The following is a 14,032-nucleotide window of genomic DNA, read 5'->3' on the forward strand; positions in this document are numbered from 1 at the left end:
CGCTGTCCGGCGGGTGCCCTCAGGGCTACCCCGCTGTCCGGCGGGTGCCGTCAGGGCTACCCCGCTGTCCGGCGGGTGCCGTCAGGGCTACCCCGCTGTCCGGCGGGTGTCGTCAGGGCTACCCCGCTGTCCGGCGCGCCGTCCTTGGTGTATTGCAGTACGCCAAGCTCCAGTACCTAACGCCTACTGCTCCCCAGGCCAGATACTTTTAAAGATGAAACTCTAAGACCGAAAGGAAGCGACAGTGATCGAGCCTACCTCTCCTGAGGCTCAGTGTAGTGCGCCAATGATAATAGCTCTGCGGTATCTGCGGTGTTAAGGTTGTCTTCGCGACGAGCCGACATTTGCATTCCTGTGTGGACTGGACTGGAAGCTACACAGTGTTCCCCGGCACTCGGATCTGTTCTCCGTGACGAGTGACCTCAGTCAGTGGCGAGTGACCTCAGTCAGTGGCTGGCGATGACATCCAGCCTCTCCGGCCGATTGGGGTCGTGTCGGCCAGGGGAGTCGTGCTGAGGACGAGCGGCGTGCGTGGTGTGCCTATATGGACGCCAAAGGTTCGGGGGTAGTGGTGCCCTGTGGACGCCCCCGGTAGCGGTGCGCTGTGGAGGACGCCCGCGCGATTCAGCGGTACGCTGTGGAGGACGCCCCCGGTTCAGCGGTGCGCTGTGGAGGACGCCCCCGGTTCAGCGGTGCGCTGTGGAGGACGCCCCCGGTTCAGCGGTGCGCTGTGGAGGACGCCCCCGGTTCAGCGGTGCGCTGTGGAGAACGCCCCCGGTAGCAATACGCTGTGGAGGACGCCCCCGGCTCAGCGGTGCGCTGTGGACGCTGCGCCGCTCTGCCGGTGCCGGACTGCGCTGTGATGGGGCCGCCGCCTCGACCGCTGCTGTACGGAGCGACCCTCGGGCTGGAGGTGGCCGGTCCTGCTGAGGATGGACCTCTGACGCCGCAGAGATCCCGCGCTGTCCGGCACACCCCGAATCACCTGAATGTCACCAAGGCCTGGCGTAAGCATGTGACTTCTTTTACCTGCCCACCTTAAAAGAGTTTGTAACATAGAAATTTCGTTTTGTGGTAATCATGAACATTGAAGAATCAGGCACTTGATTAATATGTAATACTAGCATTCAAATGAAATATGATACCTCTCTTATCATAGGCGGCGGAACGTGGGAGGCACTGGGGCACCGTGCCCCCCTTTGATTTGGGCATTTTAACATTAGCCCTATGGGCGTTGCATGGAAAGAATGGGACCAAAAGTCGGCAGTGCCCCCCCCCCCTTAATTGAAGGTGTTCCGCCGCCACTGTCTTTTATTGTGCACTGCAAAACAAGAATATAACACACAAATTATATGGCTCCGATTTTGATGTGTGTCCATTGCGTCTCCGTGTTTAGTTTAACCCTCGCCGGCCGAGGGGGGGGGGGGCGGGTGCCGCCCCCCATAGGGTTTTTTCGCGATAGCTCCGAACACGCTGGCGATAGAGAGCTGAAACTTGGCATACCTGACCTTTGATTCAAGCCGCATCTTTTGACACCAACCGCATTTTTGGGTCAGGTCAGGTCACTGACCTATGACGTCATAGGTGAACCTCTGCACGGTCTTCAGATGTCGCAACTTCGCAACGCCCTCACTGCCAGAGGAGATGTCACAGGGAAATGAAACTTGCAGGATCTAGTATCCATTATGAGTCTCACAACTTGTATATCTCGGATTTTTCCTAAAGGTCATATGAGGTCAGGTCATTTTCGTGACCTCACCATTATAAGTCAATGGGGAAAAATGAAAACTGCTATTCTGGCGCCGGGAAGGATCTCCAACTATCTCAAGCACACAGAATCGTGATTTGATGCACTCCTTGCAAGGTTACATGCGTCACTTTTGCAATGTTGACCTTTCGTGACGTCATTTATGACGTCATCAAGGTCATATTAGTTTTTCGTCAATAACTCTTGATCAAATTAAGCTAGCGAGTCGGGGAAGCCACCAATGGACTCAGGAAGACCTGCCGAATCGAATGATATGCGACATGACCCCTTTCGACCAACTTCGTGACTTTGGGGTGCTGACCTGACCTTGACCTGAGGTCAACACCCCAAGTTGACCTGACCCGAACAAAAAGTATATCATTCGACGCACCTGAGCGAGGCGAACACGATGCTGCCAACATCGCGGCTCTGCGGACGTTTTTTGCGAAGTTATTCACCAAAAACTGAACCGTACCTTGGGGCACTTGACCTGACCTCAGAGGTCACCGGTTGACCTAGGACCTTAAAATCGGGTACCAATCTCTGCGTCTCGTAACGGCGCACACGCTCGTTTTTTCCGCGACGCGCTATCTCCACCAGGGGCGAAACGGCGAGGGGGGGGGGGGGTCGTACCCGCCCCCCCCCCTCGGCCGGCGCGTATGTAGAAAACCAATAGGTCCGGCGAGGGTTAACCCCAATTATCCATACTTTTTATCTGAATTGTAGGACTCTTGTCGTCTCGTAAATTCACGTGGCTTGTTTGGTCACTGCCATCTCCAGGTTCAAGTCAATGTGGATAAAGCTAGCATGCGCTAATAGGTCCGAATGTCACCGGACGGATCGCGCCCTGTGACCCGTCTGTATCCGGCGGACACTGGCTGGATCCGCTCCCCGGACCCCACGGGATGTGTCCGGTGACCCGCCGAGCGCGGAGCGAGTGCGCGGCTGTTTGCTTACACACTGTTTGTATGTAGTTACGTTTGTGCGCCATGGTGACCGTTTGATGAGTGACAGGAGGCCGGCATTTTAAAGGTAGTGTGCCACCTTTGAAAGATTTCCCATTTTATTTTTCCTAGGATAAGAAGCTTCTGTTTTTACCTAATATCGCAAAAAAATCAAAAATGGGCCTGGAATAGTGCCTTTTTCGCCTAAAAGTTTATCGGTTTTTAGATATGTATAACAACTGTAGTGGGCTCACCTGCAAACAGGCGTCGGGCAACAATCGCGAATGCGGCGCACTTGTGACAATAAGCAAAGGTCATTATAGTGTTACGACCATACGACGTACGGGAATGAGTTATCAGCTGTCTAATCGTAGACAACACAATGTCGAGCCTTAAACTGTAAGCCCGTATTGGTATTGTTTCTTTTATTTGGCTGTCGAATATTATTTATGGTTTGAAATATGATTTTATGTAAAATAATTGATATGAAAAAGCCGTCTTATAAGTTATGACCCCATTTCACCACACGTAAGTGGCAGAAATGACAATGATCAGCTGACGCATTTTTCATGGCCGAAGTCAGAGCGCGCGGCCCGACGCACCACGCGTATTTGGAAATTCCGACCTCGACGAGCATCAGAAGCCAACTAACAGGCGTGTTCGAAACCGCAGGAGCTGATGATGAACGGGTTTATCGAAACTTGATTGGATGAGCATATCGGTAATAGCGATTTCAGTGTGTGCATTTATTGTTCATAGTGGTGTGAAATGTGGTTGGGGTACGACCGACAACCCGTCGGGGCGAATTTCGCACTGGGGTACTCAAAATTTGAAGAATTTAAGACGTTTCCATGAGTTTTGAAGGTATGGATAAGTTCTAAAAATCCGGTTCTCCTTATCTGGGCCATTAACTCCATACGGTCCAAGAAAGTTGGCACACTACCTTTAACCTCAGCAGCAGCCAGGGGCGCGCGACCGTCGGCAACCGCCGCCCAAGGCCGTATAAGAGCCGCCCGCCGGCGCAATGTGTACCGACGGCGGCGCGCAGGGAACCGCTGGAAATAGTTGTGCGCCTGTGTTTATCGCCGAGCTGTTGGCGGCGACCGTGTGCCGTACTCACTCCGGTCGACCGTGTGCCGTACTCACTCCGGTCGACCGTGTGCCGTACTCCCTCCGGTCGACCGTGTGCCGTACTCACTCCGGTCGAGTGGTTCTGTTGTGGCTGTGTAATGCGTACCCGCTCCGAGGTCAGTGCTTTCCCAGAGTACCAGCACATATCGCGCCAGGTTTCTGTGGTGCAAACGACATAGCAATGCTACCTGTGGACACTCGGAGCAGGCGTGGCAGCCAGTGGCACAGTGCAGCTCACTGACTTTTTCTGTGCACCAGCTGCCGACATACCTGTCACGTGACCGTGTCCCACCCCGCCCTGTTCTGTCACGTGACCAGTCTGTGACGTGTTCGCCCTCAGACGAGATGCTGGAGGCGGAGGAGTCGGCGCTGCCACTGCGCGTCTATGACCTGGAGAAGCTGGTGCGCGACCAGCAGGACGAAATCACCTTCCTCAAATCGACCGTGGCCGACCTGCAGCGCCGCCTCAACCTGGTGGATGGCTCCAGAGGTCAGTGGGGTCAGGGATGACTCCAGAGGTCAGTGGGGTCAGGGACGGCTCCAGAGGTCAGTGGGGTCAGGGTCAGTGGGGTCAGGGACGGTTCCAGAGGTCAGTGGGGTCAGGGTCAGTGGGGTCAGGGACGGCTCCAGTGGTCAGTGGGGTCAGGGTCAGTGGGGTCAGGGTCAGTGGGGTCAGGGACGGTTCCAGAGGTCAGTGGGGTCAGGGTCAGTGGGGTCAATGGACGGCTCCAGAGGTCAGTGGGGTCAGGGACGGCTCCAGAGGTCAGTGGGGTCAGGGTCAGTAGGGTCAGGGACGGCTCCAGAGGTCAGTGGGGTCAGGGACGGCTCCAGAGGTCAGTGGGGTCAGGGACGGCTCCAGAGGTCAGTGGGGTCAGGGTCAGTAGGGTCAGGGACGGCTCCAGAGGTCAGTGGGGTCAGGGACGGCTCCAGAGGTCAGTGGGGTCAGGGACAGTGGGGTCAGTGGACGGCTCCAGAGGTCAGTGGGGTCAGGGTCAGTGGGGTCAGGGACGGCTCCAGTGGTCAGTGGGGTCAGTGGACGGCTCCAGAGGTCAGTGGGGTCAGGGTCAGTGGGGTCAGGGACGGCTCCAGTGGTCAGTGGGGTCAGGGTCAGTGGGGTCAGGGACGGCTCCAGTGGTCAGTGGGGTCAGGGTCAGTGGGGTCAGGGACGGCTCCAGTGGTCAGTGGGGTCAATGGACGGCTCCAGAGGTCAGTGGGGTCAGGGTCAGTGGGGTCAGGGACGGCTCCAGAGGTCAGTGGGGTCAGGGTCAGTGGGGTCAGGGACGGTTCCAGAGGTCAGTGGGGTCAGGGTCAGTGGGGTCAGGGACGGCTCCAGTGGTCAGTGGGGTCAATGGACGGCTCCAGAGGTCAGTGGGGTCAGGGTCAGTGGGGTCAGGGACGGCTCCAGAGGTCAGTGGGGTCAGGGTCAGTGGGGTCAGGGACGGCTCCAGAGGTCAGTGGGGTCAGGGACGGCTCCAGAGGTCAGTGGGGTCAGGGTCAGTGGGGTCAGGGACGGTTCCAGAGGTCAGTGGGGTCAGGGACGGCTCCAGTGGTCAGTGGGGTCAATGGACGGCTCCAGAGGTCAGTGGGGTCAGGGTCAGTGGGGCCAGGGACGGCTCCAGAGGTCAGTGGGGTCAGGGTCAGTGGGGTCAGGGACGGTTCCAGAGGTCAGTGGGGTCAGGGACGGCTCCAGTGGTCAGTGGGGTCAATGGACGGCTCCAGAGGTCAGTGGGGTCAGGGTCAGTGGGGCCAGGGACGGCTCCAGAGGTCAGTGGGGTCAGGGTCAGTGGGGTCAGGGACGGCTCCAGAGGTCAGTGGGGTCAGGGTCAGGGGGGCCAGGGACGGTTCCAGAGGTCAGTGGGGTCAGGGTCAGTGGGGTCAGGGACGGCTCCAGTGGTCAGTGGGGTCAATGGACGGCTCCAGAGGTCAGTGGGGTCAGGGTCAGTGGGGTCAGGGACGGCTCCAGAGGTCAGTGGGGTCAGGGACGGCTCCAGAGGTCAGTGGGGTCAGGGTCAGTGGGGTCAGGGACGGTTCCAGAGGTCAGTGGGGTCAGGGTCAGTGGGGTCAGGGACGGCTCCAGTGGTCAGTGGGGTCAATGGACGGCTCCAGAGGTCAGTGGGGTCAGGGTCAGTGGGGTCAGGGACGGCTCCAGAGGTCAGTGGGGTCAGGGACGGCTCCAGAGGTCAGTGGGGTCAGGGTCAGTGGGATCAGGGACGGTTCCAGAGGTTAGTGGGGTCAGGGACGGTTCCAGAGGTCAGTGGGGTCAGGGTCAGTGGGGTCAGGGACGGCTCCAGAGGTCAGTGGGGTCAGGGACGGCTCCAGAGGTCAGTGTGGTCAGGGTCAGTGGGGTCAGGGACGGCTCCAAGTCCAGAGGTCAGTGGGGTCAGGGTTAGTGGGCGGCTCCAGAGGTGGTAGTGGGGTCAGGGACGGCTCCAGAGGTCAGTGGGATCAGGGTCAGTGGGGTCAGGGTCAGTGTGGTCAGTATCCCCCCTTTCTGAACGGAACATAGGATACGTGTTTGATCGAATTTGACAGCAAAGAGGAAAACAATCTACGTTTTATTCGAAAGGTGGGAGCCTTGCTAAAAGAACTGTTGAATTTCATCTGTCTCCAAAAGGATGACATGGACCAAATAGGTGCCCACTGCGCAATGTTCCGTCCTGAAAAGCACTGTGAGCCGAGTATAGTGCGGAAGCCTGCGTGGAAGTAGCTTAGTCGTCGGGCAATTGTTTAATTAACACCGGCCGAATGAGGAGTGGCCATATGACAGAGGCTCGTGTATACGGTACAGTAGCCCAGTTCTGGCTTCTTTGGCCTTCTCTATTTACTAAATGAATGAGTGTCGTTTTATTATGACCCATGCACACCTGCACGTCTACCAAACAGCACGTCCCCTTTTGCGCGTGCGTGCATGTGCCCTAACCGGTCCCCCACACTCCTCCGTCGCCTGTGGAGCTGAGGACCGCGCATCTGGAGCCGTGCCGCGGTGCCCCGTCAGAGGAGGTGCTGGTAAAGTCGGCGGTCACTGCGGTGTCTGAATGTGTCCCGGGCGGGCTGCTCTCCCGTTACGGCGAGACCCTGGACGAGCGACCCTGACCGCCGCCGCGCCGCGCCGGTCCACATCGGGACATCGGAGGCCGCGCATAATTCTGAACAATCAATAACAATAAATGCTGACATTCTGACAGGCCTCTTAGCCCGCGCATGACTGGGGTATTTTCCATAACGCGAGTGACTGGGGGGGGGGGGCTCTCCAGAGCCCCCCCTCCTATACCCGAAACTACTGGGCCGATCGTCAAAATTCAAACGGCGTCTGATAGCCCTGCAAAAACTGTCGAGCGAAACCTATTTTCATTGACCTCGAGGTCACCGATGACGTCACAGGTCAGGTCAAAGTAAAAATTATCGACATTTTTGTTAGTTCACAATTTAGGCTCTGACCGCCGGACCGCCTGTCTGATCAGGCTCATTTTTGGTTTACGCACTCCTTGACGGATGCCTTAGATACCCTGAGAGTACCGAACTTTTACTTTGAATTTTTAAGGTCAAGACCAGGTCATCCTAGGTCACGAAAATTGTATATCATGTATCGGTCACGTGACGCATGTTTTATGGTCCATTTTACTCGTAGATTTCGAAAATAGTGTCGTCTGTGTCATTTAAGGTCATTGTCAGCTGAATTTACCGGAGGTCAGGTCACTTTCAGGTCAGAAAAGGTCAAATTTTGAAAATGATTTTTTTCCACAAAAAAGGTGCCTATCAGATGCAGTTTGAGCTCAGGAACACGATGGTGCCATTTATATTGCTGTACGACGTCAAAAACATACTGAAAAATGGATTAAAAAACATAAAATTGTAAAATTTTGACAATAATGCGAATAACTTAGCTATTTTTGAAGATATTGGGCTAAAACTTGCAAATCTAGTTAATCAGTGTGTGTTCTATCACATACATTCCGGTTTTTGCGAAAAGTCGAAAACTTTTTGAAAAAAATCAAAAAATATATTTTTTTGTAATTGTAAAGAAATGTTTTTCAAAATTTTCAAAATTTCGAAAATTCGAGATAACAGTTCGATAGCTACGTGTATTTGTAGTCCACTCATGCAAAGAAAACGGATCTAGCTTTAAAATTGAGCTCTTGAGAGCGTTTGCCATATTTCAGTATTTTGCATGAAAATCGGCCGACATGACGTCACTCTGACGTCATTTCCGGCTAAACTGTGGTAGCTAGAAAGTTGAAATTTTAAGACAATGTGTCAAATTGATGCCTCTGAGGGTACCGCAAGTTTCGTGTTAATCCGTCAAACGGTTTAGAAGATATTGCTGAAAAACATGAGGGGTGGCTCTGTAGAGCCCCCCCCCAGTCATGCGCGGGTTAACATTGTTCCGGAATATCCACAGTCTTTCCTCCTTTCCCTCTCCCCCCTTCCGCTCATTCCGCCTCTCTCCCCTCCCTCTCCCATTCTCTCTTTTTCCCCGTATACTCTAACAGCTCTGCCCGTTCGTGTATGTGTTGTCGTGCCGGAGCTGTGCGTTGTGACACCGCCGTTCCTCTGCCGACAGCGGTCAGTAAGCTGACCACGGGCCAGGGCCCGCTCCGGGCGTCCCCGCAGCGGCCCATCAGCGGGCACAGCAGCTACGGCGGCCAGGACCGACTGGACGCGGCCCGGCGACGGACCGCCAACGGTCTGCAGAGGTCAGTGCGGGCCACCAGCGGAGGGGCAGCGCCTAACGGCCCCGCCGGGCACCAGCGGAGGGGCAGCGCCTAACGGCCCTCACCCGGTCACCGGGGACGGCCCGCGCCCGGTCACCGGCGGAGGGGCAGCCCGTGACGGCCCGCGCACGGGCACCGGCGGAGGAGCAGCCCGTGACGGCCCCGCCCGGTCACCGACGGAGGGGCAGCGCCCAACGGCCCCGCCGGGCACCGGCGGAGGGGGGGGGCAGCCCGTGACGGCCCCGCCCGGTCACCAGCGGAGGGGCAGCCCGTGACGGCCCCGCCGGGCACCGACAGTCGAGGGGTTCTGATCGTCATCGCGCGCCCCAAGCGCATTGTGTATTGTGTTTTCATGTCTTGGTGACGTCCACAGCCAGCTTTCCATTACGAACTCGGCTGGAGCGCTGTGCCGGTACCTGCTTCGTCGGACAGCAGCAGCCGCACCGCGCCCCAGACGCGCCGCTGCCAGAGCAGCTGCAGTTCCATGCGGTACCTACCCGTGCAGCGCCCCGGGTGTGTCCTGTCCCGTCCTGTAAGACTTCCCGCCCGGCCGGCACCTGGCTCAAATGACTGTGAAGCCGTGCTAGTGCTGATTGATGGTGTTTGTTTCTGATGAACTGGTGCAGATGGTCCACCCGGCAGATGTTGGGCTGCGCGTAACTTGTCAGACTGACTGTCTGCACCTGTCAGACTGGCCGCCTATGCCGGTCAGACTGAAGTCTGTACCGGTCAGACTGAAGTCTGTACCTGTCAGACTGAAGTCTGCACATGTCAGACTGGCCGCTTATGCCGGTCAGACTGAAGTCTGTACCTGTCAGACTGGAGTCTGCACCTGTCAGACTGAAGACTGCACCTGTCAGACTGGCCGTCTGGGCGGTCGGTTTTGAGTGGCGCTCGGCCCAGGCCGCGCGGTTCCTCCAAACTGGCTCTGTCCGTCCTGTCTCGGGGTCTGTGCGGCGGGCACATGTCGACTGTCGGAGTCTCCCCGGCTGACCCAGACTGAGACGCCCTGACCACGACGGTCTGGTGTGCGCCGTAAACGGCTGACCTATAAACGGCCGGCGATTACAGCTCACTGTCTGCTGCCGCCCGCTCCGGTCGACCTCCCCGCCAGGGCGGCGAGCTGACCTTGGGGAAGGTGGGGGAGTGGGGAGGGCTGGGGAGGCACCGACACGCCGCTCCACCGCCGCACCGTGGGGACTTATGCCATCCTAGCACGCATTAAGTGGCAAGTTAAAGTATTTCGATTTCCACTTTTTTGTTATTCATTCCACGTAGAATTGTCCAGCGCATCCGAATCACACCTTAAATCGTCTGTAAAATGATTGTTTATGCCTAAAAAAAACCTCTCAAAGTGTAGCTTCGTCCTGACCAGCGTCGTGCTACCTGCATACAGCGAAAAAGCACACTACAATAAAACGCCCTCTCAATCGTTTCCCTGAACAGCAGGTTATAGTTGCGACATGTTTTCATTATCTTTGACTTATAAGGAAGATGATGGTATGCACGAAAATTTCCAAAATTCATCCAAATGTATAATTTTTGACCGAAATGCTAAAAATGTTAAAATGCTTCTTGATTCAGAGAGTTGACAAGCAAACTATTGCCTTACAAAGTTTGATACGCGTTGTTACGCGTGGAAATGTATATCAAAATGTTCTCCAATAATTACTGCATCGGGGGCAGCTCTCATTTTTTTGCCGAAATTTGCCTAAACCAGTCACTATGAGACGTCAAAGCAGACGGTGCCGCGTGGTTTCTTACGCCCCGCCGGGCCGCGCCGCGGCGGGTTACCCGACCGCAGCACACCGCCTGGGGGTTTCCGGTCAGTATAGGAGTTGGGAGGAGGGAGGAAGGGGGTGATACCATGTTGACATTATTTTTCTATCGCCAAATGTTCTTTTTGAACAAAACAACAACACCCTTGCAACGCTGCGTCCATTTTATTGGCTATCGCCACCAATGTTCACCTTATTGAACTTCAGTACAGAGCTTTGATGTAGGTAAATCGAAAAATGCTGTAACTTTGTAAAGTGAGGTTGGAGGTTTTTGGGGTGCTAATCACGAATTTCAAGCTAGTTTTGATCAAGGATGATGTTTTCATGCTAGGCCGGGTCAGGTCAGGCCCGACCAGTAGGTGTCTTGCCGGCTATCCATAGAAGGTAGGCGTCGATTACCGTTGACGGCTTCGTAGCATGTTCCGTTAGGCACCAAAACTACCTACTTAAATCTTCAAATGGGTGTTAAGTTCGAAATAAGCTCCAAGCACTTATCTAGAAAAATCGTATAACTTGAAAAAAGTCAACTAAGGTCATCTAAGGTAAATGACCTTGATTTGACTTTAACGTGACCTTAAAATGCAAAGAACAAACAGCATTTCATACCTTGGAGAGTTAACAACCACAACAAGACTGAAAACGCGCCGATAATGTGCGCTGATAAGCGCCAAATCGATAACAGCCTGACATGGTCTGGTGAAACAGGTCACAGGTCAAATTTTTATTAAGGTCAAGGTCATGAAATTTTAAGTGTGTGAGTAACATTGATCGAATCGAAGGTATAGAAAGTTTCGTCGTGATCCTCCACGTTTTGCTTGAGCTAGTATGCGAAAAGTCGAGGACAGAAGTCTGTGCGACCCCCTCCCCCTTTAAGTGCAAGGACTAACAAAGTGCAAAGGTTAAGCCCGAAATGCCTTTTTGGTGATTGGGCTAGACATGAACAAATATCTACTTCTAAAACGATTGTAGTTTCGTTCTACTTTTTTAACGCTTCCACGCCCACGATGCATTGCTAGCCGAAAACGCTTCAGTGCTAAGTCCGTGGGGAGGGGGCGGGGGAGGGATGGGGTCAAGCAGGAGAGCCAACCATGTTGTCAGGGATCATACACCCTAAGCCTAACCATTTAAAGGTGAAATAAAATTAGTTAAGGTAGCGGAGGATGCGATATAAATAAATTCGTGCTAGGATCGATAAAAACCCCACAGTGCGCCGCTGGACCCGAGAGTGTCCAGGACCCGTGCCACCCGAGTGTCCAGGACCCGTGGACCTCACTGTACGCGTGCCGTGTCGGGCCGGGGACAGACTGTACCCGAGACGGGTGCTCGCAGGAGGCGCGGCGTCCTGCAGGCGCGCTGGCCCGTGACGTGCCCGTGACGCAGCAGCCGGAAGACCGGCGGTGCCGTGACGGCGGCCGTGACGCCGGCGGAGGGTGCCGCGGCCGGCCAAGCAGCGTCTTGACGAGGATCACACATTTTGCGTGTTTCTGAACAGCGGTTAGTTTCTCCGTTAACTTTGACGGCAATAATGGAAGAAGCAAACTTTTTAGGGCCTCATTTAAAAGCTAGGTATGACGTCCTGCGTTCCCGGATTTTGGGAAGCCCTCAGCGGTGAGCAGTCAGTACCGCCTCCTGTGCTCGCCGGTTCAGCTGTCTCCGTCGTGTTCCGGGAATATCACGGGGACAGGGAAGTCTGGCCGCCGGACGGTGAGACGACGGCCTTATGGCGCATGTTCGAGGACGGTCGCAGTCGATCAGCGTGATCGATTAGAGATGTGGAACTTTAAACATCGAGTGAAACTATGCGGCAAAGTTAGAATGGTGCGGCGGACGAGCGTTTAATGTTCTCTGCATAACCTATACCGTTCGAGGAAGGTCGCTGCCCGACTTTGCGGTCTGTGTGTTTTTAGTCGCGGGGACCGTTCGGTCAAAGGCTGGCTCCGTGACGGCGCGGTGTGGCGTGTCCCCAGGCGGCCGCACCACTACCAGTCGACGGGCTCTCTGCACTCGGACGGCCACAGCAGCACCAGCGGCTCCCCCGTCACCTCGCCGAGCCCGACGTACGGCCGCGCCCAGCGCCGCCCGATCGCCGCGCCGGCCAGCCTCACCAAGCGCTGGAGCTCGACGTCCGACTTCCAGGCGCGCCGCTCACCGGGCCCCAGTCCCGGCCCGGGCGGCGGCCCCTCCCCGGCGGTCAGGTGAGCGACCCCCGGCCTCGGCCCCGGCCCCAGTCCCGGCCCGGCCCGGGCGGCGGCCCCTCCCCGACGGTCAGGTGAGCGACCCGGAGCGACCCCCGGGCCCGGCCCCCTCCCCGGCCCCCGGCCCCGGCACCCCTCCCCTGCGGTCAGGTGAACGTCCAGGAGCGACCCCCGGCCCCGGCCCGGGCGGTCAGGTGAGCGACCGGCGCGCCGGGGGGGGGGGGGGGGGGGCGGTGGCACTCACTGCACACTGCACAATAGGCGCACGGTATATGGCCCGAGAGACGTGCTGTAGGAGAGTGAAGTTCGAGCTGGTGCCGTGATTGGGCATGTATGTACGGTTAGAGGAGCGTGCCACGCTTCGTGGGAGGGTGCATGTGCTGATTGGTCACATGGGGCACCTGAACTGCATAGACTGCACTTGGTGATAGGTCTCCCTGAGTTGGCGTCATGGCGAGGGGATGGCGCTCTGTCACTATTACCTTCACTCAGCTGTTCTGTTTTCGTCGCCCCGCACTGTCTGGCCGTCGGCTATCACACTCCCGCCTTGCCTTCACGACGGCGCCAGCGTGATGAACTGCCTTCTGTCGTCTGTCACTAGGGCGTCCCCCTGCCTTGTGCGGCTGCGGCAGCGTGCACTTTCCCCCTGGTGTCGGCACCCTCCCCGGCCCGGCGCACGGAGGACCCCCTCTGAGCCGCCCGTCCCCCCGTCCCCCCTGTAGCATGCGCCGGAAGGCCGGTCGGCCGCGCGGCCGGCGGCCCGAGTCGTACGCCGGCCACAGCAATACCCTGCTCGAAGAGCCTCTAGAGCTGTGGCGCGGCCTCGGAGACCAGGACGCCACGCCTGTGATACGGTACTGAGACTAACCTTTAGTTCACCCAGCCGCCGCCAGGGCAGAACGAAAACAGACCAACTTTTGCTAGTCCGTCGTTTAAATATGATAAGCCCGCAGTTTGCGCTTGTCACGCCTTTTATGGTCAAGTTTCATTAGGATTAATGATACCTCGTGTCTTTAAAAAAAAAAAAAAATGCTGGAATTATTTATTCGAATTTGTAATTCTATCCATAGTATTTATCATTTCTGAAGGGCTCATAATGACAATTGTCCTTAATAAGCGAAAACGATCACTTTATTGATCGGAACCCTTGTTCTAAATTAATGGACCCAACTGTAAATATATCGTAGTATGTATGAAGCACCTGTCTCACACCCCGCTGCCGCCCCCGCCACCGCTGCCGCCCCCGCCACCGCTGCCGCCATCGGCCCACATCCACCGCTGCCGTCATCGCCACCGTCACCGCCACCCCTGCCGTCACCGCCACGTCCACCGCTGCCGTCATCGTCACCCTCACCGCCACCCCTGCCGTCACCGCCACCGCTGACTGTCGGCTGTCGCCCCCGGCTCGCAGCAGGCCAATCGGAGGGTCGCTCACCAACCTGAGCCGCACGGCGGCCCTGCCTCGCCACGGGTGAGTACAGCGGCTCACTGGTCCACCTGCCCGGCACGGGTGAGTACAGCGGCT

The 14,032-nt window shown here is 56.5% G+C and overlaps 1 protein-coding gene across 9 annotated transcripts in view; it reads left to right on the forward strand.

Moving 5' to 3' along the window:
- LOC122378474 (echinoderm microtubule-associated protein-like 2) overlaps positions 1 to 14,032 on the forward strand; it is a 73,910-nt gene that overhangs the window by 36,305 nt on the left and 23,573 nt on the right. Inside the window, exons 1-6 of one of the 9 annotated variants that reach the window (XM_043359567.1) lie at positions 797 to 1,007; positions 4,163 to 4,312; positions 8,384 to 8,516; positions 12,280 to 12,507; positions 13,230 to 13,361; positions 13,919 to 13,978. In XM_043359567.1, coding sequence (XP_043215502.1) covers positions 863 to 1,007; positions 4,163 to 4,312; positions 8,384 to 8,516; positions 12,280 to 12,507; positions 13,230 to 13,361; positions 13,919 to 13,978 — 848 coding nt within the window. In that variant the 5' untranslated portion in view covers positions 797 to 862. Of the gene's footprint in view, positions 1 to 796; positions 1,008 to 4,162; positions 4,313 to 8,383; positions 8,517 to 12,279; positions 12,508 to 13,229; positions 13,362 to 13,918; positions 13,979 to 14,032 lie in introns of those variants that run through there. The other 8 variants (XM_043359568.1, XM_043359569.1, XM_043359570.1 and 5 more) reach the window with 8 other exon arrangements.

This window comes from Amphibalanus amphitrite, unplaced genomic scaffold (genome assembly GCF_019059575.1).
Source record: "Amphibalanus amphitrite isolate SeventyFive unplaced genomic scaffold, NRLGWU_Aamphi_draft 000060F_arrow, whole genome shotgun sequence".
Taxonomy (NCBI): Eukaryota; Metazoa; Arthropoda; class Thecostraca; order Balanomorpha; family Balanidae; genus Amphibalanus; species Amphibalanus amphitrite.